The sequence below is a fragment of the Rhamphochromis sp. 'chilingali' genome (genome assembly GCF_963969265.1).
Source record: "Rhamphochromis sp. 'chilingali' genome assembly, chromosome: 10".
NCBI lineage: Eukaryota > Metazoa > Chordata > Actinopteri > Cichliformes > Cichlidae > Rhamphochromis > Rhamphochromis sp. 'chilingali'.
In genome coordinates this window covers 8,556,749-8,565,583 of record NC_137937.1, presented here as the reverse complement: position 1 = coordinate 8,565,583, position 8,835 = coordinate 8,556,749, and the positions used below count along the sequence as shown (strand labels likewise).

The following is an 8,835-nucleotide window of genomic DNA, read 5'->3' as shown; positions in this document are numbered from 1 at the left end:
CGTTTGTCCACAGGGCGTTTTAACGCCACCGTTTTAAACCCAGCCTTACTCTGAACCTAAACAGCCAGCTGCTCTTCCAGAAACTTAGCACTAAGATGGCACAGGTGACGTCAGCTGGGGGTCAGTACAAAATCTTCTACATCATCTACAATGCTCGCTAATAATTATTGATAATCATTGATAACGTTGCAGCTGAAGATGATTTAAATTATACTAATAAAAAATACACATATTTTATTATCATTACTTCTTGTGCCATATAGGCCGCTTGGAGTAAAGACTGACTTTATCAGTGGGGCTGTTTTTGTCGCCTCCTGTTTGTGAGCTGAGACTGGGCTGCTTTGTACTTTGGCCCCGCCTGTCAGCTACGTCATTAATTCAGAGCCGTCTCACACCTGAGTTAAACTTTTGAGACAGTAGCCTACAGGACGCTACGGTGGTAAATCTAAATCGATTTGCTCTGAGTTACCGTGGAATAATTGGAAGTCTGTGGAGGCCGACATTTTTAGTAGAAGATGAAGCACGTTCCTATGTTTGTGGTAAGTCATGTTGTCTTTTTAAACATCTACAAAGCTTGCTGTGGTTTCACGGACCGGTGTTGTACCGGCGTCAGTCAGTCAGCGTGAAGTTTCTGTAAACAGCTTCCTTGTGACTCATTTTTAAAAATGGAGATCCTTCAAAGTAATAACAGTGCTTTTAATGTTTCGGGACAACCGCGGGGCAATTCTAATATTTATGTTAAGCTATTAACTTAATAAAAAGTTAATTATGTAAACTTTTAAGGGTTTTTTTGTTGTTGTTTTGATTTGTTTATTGAGGACCGAAGTGACTAGAATTGTCAGGGGTTGTCGAACCAAAGTTTAGCCTCCCGTTGACTGTAAATAAAAATGAGAGACCTCTGGCAATTTTCCGGTTTACTGGTTTGCGCAAGATGTCGCATTTATGTGTCGAAAGTGTCACAAGGCGCTGTGTGAACTCAGGTGTGAAATTCCTCGTGGGCTCACCAAAAAGTCACTTTATTTCTGTTTTCCCCACCTGAGACACTGCACTGAAACTAGTCGACAGTTTGTGGTTGACTGTCATCGGCGACTGATCACTGAATAAAAAGAATACACGTTACTCCACAGCGCGTGTTTTCCTGTGTACCGGGCGCTATGTTGCGCCTAACTTTAAGAGCGTGTACATTTTAAATGTCTTTAATTTTCGCAAAGATCCTATTGGTAAACTCCGGATAAAAATGGCCTGGCCTTATTGTTTGAGCCTTTTGTATAGTTTTCGGCTTGATTTTGAGCTGCCTAAAAGTTTTATTTTGATTCAATATTTTCTAATATGTTTGATTATGTGCATAAAGCGAGGGAAATGATGGTTTGCATTACGTCAGAGATCACTTCCATCGACATAAAGTGCTACTTTATAGAGTCGGACACCCAGTAGAAACAGGTATTGGAAATATAAACTTTTTCTTAAAAAAAAAAAAATTAAACTCTTCTGTATGTCTTTGTGTATAAACAAGGTCTCTTTAGGGGTTTTTTTTTCCTTTCCAAAGTACTATTAAATATGCTTAAGCATGCCATTTCTACTTTCCAGTGAAGGCAGGGGATTAAAATTCTTATAACTGGTACTTTCACACACAGGTGAGTGTTTGTCTGTCTCTCCATGCCTCCTGGGAGATGCCCTCACAGTAACTAGGGCACCTGATGGTGTTACGAAATCATGGGTGTGATTTCCTTATTTGGTTATTCCTGCAAAGTGTTGGCCATATTAGGACACACTGTTTGTGGATCACGTTTCCTGTTATTTAAAACCTGTTGCTCAATATTAAGAAAGAATAAATCAGCTCGGATACTTTGGTACACTTTCTTAATACTGAATCCACCAGGCTTAGTTCAAGGAGTGTTGGAAGGAAATCCCCTTCTCCCCCACCCACCTGTGCAGCACTGACTTGTTTATTTGCTTTCAGAGTGAAGTGGCGTGTTCTTAAATGTGACCTAATCTGACTCACATCATCATACAAGAAAGCTTCCAAAGAATAATGGCTTATATACTTATGTTTGTAGTGAAAATGTTTTCAGTTAGCCAAAACATATAATCAGAGATTATGTTTCTGTAAAACCCATAAAATGAGTTCTTTAATATAATCAATTTGGAATCTCTTAAGTCAAAACATGGAAAAAAAAGATGAAAGCGGTGCACTTCATATTTTTACTTAAGGTAGTTTCATGACTATAACGAAGCAGGTTTTTGCTCATAAGTCACCATGTTTTATCCCAGTTTCCCATTCTTGTCTGATCATAACTAGTTTTGGCACCTTAATGTAACCAAACATCACCCCACCTGCCTGTTTAGGGACTCTTTTTAAAAAAAAAAAAACCTGATTATTCACCACTCTGACTTCCATTTATTATTTGTTATTTTTTTTTAAACCCCACATCCAAATCCAAAGCTTTTTGTGCCTGTCCTGGTCGTTCTCCTCAAATCCACCACAGCATACCCACAGGCTGGTCTTAAAGTGGGAAACGGCAGAGCACGGCGGCAGGCCAACTGCCCGGCAGATCAGTACGAACACGGCAACCTCTGTTGTTTGAATTGTAAAGCTGGTAAGTCTCATGAAACTGAACTTCTGTAATAATTTCAAACCAGTAAGCCATCAAAAGCCACATGAAATGGCCTTATTTAGGTAGAGTCACATGTTCAGTTGACGGAGACTTATAAAGTGTGTGTGTGTGTGTGTGTGTGTGTGTGTGTGCTCTAGGCACATATGTGAAATCACCCTGCAGTGTAGATGGAGAGAGGGGGCAGTGTGAGGAGTGTGACTACGATACATACATGAAGCATGACAACCGACTGAAGTTCTGCTTGAAGTGCACACGGTGTCGCCCAGGTAATTCTGCTTGACGGCTTTATACCATCGATCAGAATGAAAAGGTTCACTATTGATTGTTCTTGTAGTCGGCGTGCTCAGAGCATAAACTCTGACTAAACAAGGTCTCTTTCATGTTACTCTCTCAGATGAGGAAATTGTAAGCTCATGCACTCACACTGAAGACACTAAATGTCAGTGCAAACCAGGGAGATTTTGTGATCCTAACCAAGCATGTGAGGTGTGCCTGAAGTGTTCACGGTAAGTGTCTGCAAATTATTCAAAATCAGTAAAGACACAAGTATAAGGAGGGAGTGGATATAGTGGGTGTTGAATGTGAAGCTGCCAGGCAGGAGGAAAAGAGGAAGAGGGTTGGTGTGACAGAAGACGATGCTAGATGCAGATTGTCCACTCTGGTGACTCCTAAAGGGAGCAGCGGGAAGAAGACTGACATTTAGGTCTTTAAACCTTTCGATTTATTTTGCTTCTCTCCTAACTAGGTGTGCAGAGGATGAAGAGAAAGTGAGGAACTGCACATCAACCTCCAACACGGAGTGCAAGAAGATCCAGAACAAATCTGGCTCTGATCCAGGTACACTACTCTGGCAGATGCATGCAAGACTTTTTGTTACACTGGGATAAATGTATATTTACAAAGTCAGATTTTCCAGGCCAGAAACAAATGATATCAGAGATTCACTCGCACTGTACATTGATTCAAGCCATGAATCTCTTTGGGGGGGGGGGGGTGTCTGTAAATGGCCAATGACTGTCTCTTATGTTTTTTTGTTTTGTTTTTCTTAAACAGGTATCACTGTGGTGGTGGTTGTGGTGGTGCTGTGTGTCCTCGCTGCCATAACATTTGCTGGGATATTTTTCTACAAGAGGAGACGTAAAATGGGTACGTTGTTCTTATACAGATGTTGGATCCTAATATTAAAATCACCTTGATGCAAAAGTTTGTTAGTGCTCTGATAGGCTGTCGACCTGTTCATTGAGTCCTTCACATTTTGTCTGTGTTAGCTGGGGAGGATGGATAGTTTTCGCATTATAATGGGGTAAACAAACCTAAATGATAAAGATACACATGCCATAGTTTGTATCTTTTGTAGTAGGGTTAGTACTTCTGTGACTGGAGCTAATGCTTCTGCTGCTCGTCTGAACGTGTGGCAACTACACAGTTGTGTGATGTTCTGGTGGCCACTGCAGCTGGCCGTGTCCACTCAAGAAAATGCTTTTGACCAGCTGTATCAGAAGTATTATCTGCTCAGCATTGCCGAAGTGAAGGCCTGATGATTTTTAAGCTGTCCAGAACAGTATAGACATCAATTTTACAAATGCCCCAATGTAAACTAAATGCTCCACCTCCACATTCCTGGTGTCACAGAAGTCACCAACCTGGCCAGGTGTGGTCTTGGGGCATGACATAGAGCAGCAAATCATCAAAATGTAGGGGTGGGTTGTTGTGTTTTGGGTTTTTTTTGTTGTTGTTGTGTGTGTGTGTGGTTTTTTGTTTTGTTTTTGTTTTTGTTTTGTTTTTTGTTTTTTTGTTTTTTGCTTGAAAAATATTCATTTCAACCTATTGTCTAGATGGTTCCTGATCACTCTTAAACAAATTCACTTGTTATTTCAGCTCTGATCGCTGTCAGCAGGAGCAGTGTTGTAGGGTCCAAGCACTTAAAGCAGATGCTCGAACTGTTTAAAATTTTGGTCTTGTGTGTGTAGTGATACAGCTTTGCAGTGTTATTGCTCTGACAGGTGTCAATGCTGTGGGAAGGACTTGTACTTTGTTTTTCTTCACACCACAAACAGATGAACTGCTGATATTAAATTGATGCTGCCACAATATTTTCATGCACTTGTTGAGGCCTGGCTCTCATTAACACAGATCTTGAGCCCGCTGGCCTCTGCAGTCAGTCTGACACATAAGCATACGCTAATAAATGCTGAGACACACCTGCTGCAACCGAATGACTGAAAATAAAGTTCCACTCAACATTTCTGGATTCCCTCTCTGACCTTCACAGCATTGTTTTGGGAACCCTGTTAGTAAAGTCTTATCAATGACGCATTTTCCCACAATGCTGTCCGTATGCCATCTTTGAGAGCAAGATAAGAGCTTCTCACAGGATGGGATATTTTGACTGCACAAGGCCAAACTCTCCTGTAATCAGACTGTTTAGAGCAGATGAGATTTTCAAATGGCACATGAAATGAGTAAAACATGGTAAGAAAATTAACAGTTCTGGATAATTGTGGGACTGTTCATCACATGTGGAACAGTGTTGAAAGACTGAAAAGCTATTAAGTATAAGTTGAGACACCAGACGGCGTGATAGAGGATATACATGTGTGCAGAAACCTGTTACAATGGACGTGCAGTTTCAGGTGTGATGATCTAAGAGCAGCAGATGAGCTGCTAACACAACATGCTGACTATGTTGGGATCAGGTGTAACTGATTAAAGCCTAATTATCAAGTACGCCCTCTCAGCAAACATGTTAACCGCAGTCTGTTGGGGTGTATATCATTACCATGCAGGCCTCGCATAGAGGTGGGCTGCTGTTGGCGAGTTCACTAAAGTACTTTTCCAATTGGACTGAGCCACGTGAAGATGCTTTTCCCAGTTTGTGCTGTTGACCATGCTGCTGGTAAACTGGGCCGGGTCCAACACAAACTGGAACTGCTGGGCAGGCTTTCCGGCCGACTGATGAAAATCCTCAGTGACACACAGTGTCCAGGAGAGGCTGCACACTGCTAGAACTGATGCAGAGCAGCAGCAGCAGGTTCTGCTCAGTTGATGAAATTTGAGCTCAGACAAAAATTAAATAACTTTGTGTTGGAAAGTTGTGAATTCTTGGAAGTTGCATAATTCTCTTCACATTCTTTCCTCAGGCTCTCAGAGAAATCGGTCTGACAGGAGCAAAGCAGAACAGGTGAGTGACTCATGTTTTCCATTAATGTACAAAAATAGCCAAACATGGCGATGAGCTGAATGGAAATGGCTTTCCCAAGGTAACTTAAATGACAGAGACTCTCTTAACATGTTCTTCAGCAATACACTGCCATCCAGACTCCTGAGGATAAGGACACTCAAAGACCAACCAGCACAAATCTAATCCTGTCCCAGCATCTGGTGAGAGTTAAATCCCCCAACATTGCTGAGGATGAGCGTCAAATTCTCAGTCCAAGCCTCAACAGCTCAGCCAGTAACTCCCAGCACAGCCTAACAGATGCGCTCACACCTGCCCCTCAAGCCAGCCCTGTGGTTTCAGCGCAGCTTCACAGGAGGGTGAGAGCTGCAGCTCATCTCATCGCCTGCTTCATCCTTGCTTCTTGTCTTGTTTGCTGCTATTAACTAATGCTCTGCTGCTCTAACAGCCTCCGCTGTCTTACTGTCTGTCCTCATGTTCCAGTTTACCCACTTTGATTTTCATGCTACACACGACTCCTTACATGACAGAAAGAGCCTCAGAATCCTACCTGCTCCCAGTTGCAGAGGGACAGGTCTGCAGTCATGGATAAACCTCAGTGACTTGCTTCTTCCGTACTGCACTCCAGTATGTTGGAGCAAATTCTCTCAACAATCAGGAGCCGTATAAGAATCCTGTGACTCTCGGTTTAAGAATTACCTTTAACATTTGATCTTCAGTGTCTCAGGCTGCTGTTATTGTGTTAGTGGAAACTTAATGAGTCACCTGGTCCTTAAAACACCTGAAGATTAACAGGGAATGCTCCTTATCAGTCTCGCTATCTCGTGTCTCCTTTCATTTTCCATTCGCACTGACAGGAAAATGCATCACTGTATTGTGTAAGATCTTTTAGATAAATGCTTTTCCTTTCATTTCATTCACCTGCTTATAAATAAGACATGCTTTTGATTTAGCAGGTCTTACAATTTCTGACTTTTTATATGTTAATGCCTGTTTGCTTTTGTTTCATTTAGGAAGAGGTGCCACTTCCCAAGCTTGTTCCTGTGAATGGTAAAGTATTTTGACTTTTATTCCTGATCTCACCCACTGCATAACACACAAGCACCTGCTGTTAAACACAACATTAGATAAAGCTTCCAAGCTTTCATGCCACCACGCTGCTTTTAATTGCAGTCCAGTTGGCTGTCAAAATGTTTATCAGTGTTATCAGTGTTATCAGCACAAGGCGTTAATGTGATGGAGTGAAGGTTGTTGTTTGTTTTTTGCAGGTGAAGAGTCTCTCAGGAAGTGCTTTGAATATTTTGAAGAACTAGATGTGAACTATCACAAGAGGTTTTTCCGTCAGCTTGAAATTAGTGACAATGTCATCAAAAGCAAAGAGAACCTTCCCTATGAAGACAGGATCCATGAACTGCTGCATATTTGGGTGGAGAAAGAAGGTAAAGGAGCGAGCTTAAATGACCTGCTGCAGGCTTTGAATATCCTGAACCAAAGGCGAACTGCTGAGACGATCCACCAGAAGGCTGTGGACGGCGGTCACTTCCTGCTTTTGTAGGGGGAGACTATGTAATTGTCTCAAACTAGTAGTGGTCAGAATAGGAACAAAACAAACTTGGACACCTCAAAGTGTGTATGTTGTTGAAGCTGCTGCTGTTTCAGTAAGCACATCTTACTAGACTGTAGCGTGAGCTCTTGAGGTAAATATGCCTGCTTGAACTAACTTATTCCAAACTGACAGAATTCAGTCGTTTTTCTTATCTGACTGTGAGCCATGTATTCCTGTCAGCTCCATAGTGTTAAGTATTTCATTAATGCCTGTAATAAAAAAAATAATAATATATATATATATATATATATATATATATATATATATTTTTTTTTTTTTTGCGCTGATCCCAAACCTAATTAAAGCTTGTTTCAGCGAAAGTTATGTTCAGACATTTATTGTAATCTAACAGTGTCCTGAAGAGTCGATGTATGTTTCAGTTTGGTTCTGTAACTACTCCTTAGCAATTCAACAGACTGTCAAATGACCAATGGAGTTAATGAATGTATGTAAGTTATTACAGTGGAGGGTATTTTATTAAATTCAAAGAGTGCTTCCTTGACTGTATTATTTACCTGTTGATCCAGTGTTGTCGTGATTGTGGTTAACAGAAGCACAAATTTTAATATATTAAGATCTTGTTTCTGTTGTACTTCTGTTTTGTTACATTTCCTTCTATAATCTTGATCATCATCATGGATGTTTACAAAACCTAGTTTTCTACAATGCTCTGTTTATGTGCTGCACTGAAACATTGAGTCTTGCCAGAGCTGTGTTGAAGCCTGAAAGTGAAGTGAGAATTGTGTACTTTTCTACCTTGTTATAGATGTGCTCTACAGTGTTTGTTACTACTTCCAAACTTGCTTTTTTTTTCTTTTCTTTTTTTTTTTAAATTTTGTTTCTAATTTATAAATCTGGGTGAATTAAACTCATTCATTCATATTTCTACTTTTGTTGTATTTCTCCTTATGATTGACTTCAAGATCACTTGATTATATTTTTTGTCTTAGTCATACCGGACATGTCCTGTATTATATGCCTGGGCTCTGCATATTTGCATATCTAGATTCACTTGCAGTCATCCTAATTGCTAGGGTAACATTGGTTATCAGTGATAACCCAGGGTTTTCAATACATGTAAAGGGGTGGTATTGGCAGCGTTCGCCAATGACAAATACAGATGAATGTACTTCACAAAGGATGGTAAAACTATAATACAAACATAAGAGGTTACACATGATTGCAGAATGACAGCAACACAGTTGCTACAGACAAGACGTCACTCTGTGTGAGAGGAAAATCCCTGAATAAATGTGGTCTTGCTTTAATTCTTTGGCCTGAAGTTGTCAGTGGAACTCGAGTCTTTTCTTCATTTCCTCATTGGCTTTGGCTACAGACTGGTCAGCAAGCACAGCTCACTGAGGCGAGGTGCATTCTCTGACTGGTTTGTGAGTGGTTGGTAGTTGCCCAGCACAGAAAATGTCCATTACATGGAA

The 8,835-nt window shown here is 40.8% G+C and overlaps 1 protein-coding gene across 1 annotated transcript; it reads left to right on the top strand.

The window, feature by feature from the left end:
- The first annotated feature begins 372 nt into the window (after positions 1–372).
- LOC308404353 (tumor necrosis factor receptor superfamily member 10B-like) lies at positions 373–7,631 on the top strand. The gene is given in 11 exon segments (XM_080894381.1): positions 373–539; positions 2,444–2,597; positions 2,753–2,881; positions 3,010–3,121; positions 3,361–3,452; positions 3,669–3,761; positions 5,756–5,796; positions 5,916–6,152; positions 6,807–6,843; positions 7,062–7,343; positions 7,346–7,631. Coding segments are annotated over 11 exon segments (1,233 nt in total). The 5' UTR covers positions 373–515; the 3' UTR covers positions 7,378–7,631.
- Positions 7,632–8,835: the final 1,204 nt, after the last annotated feature.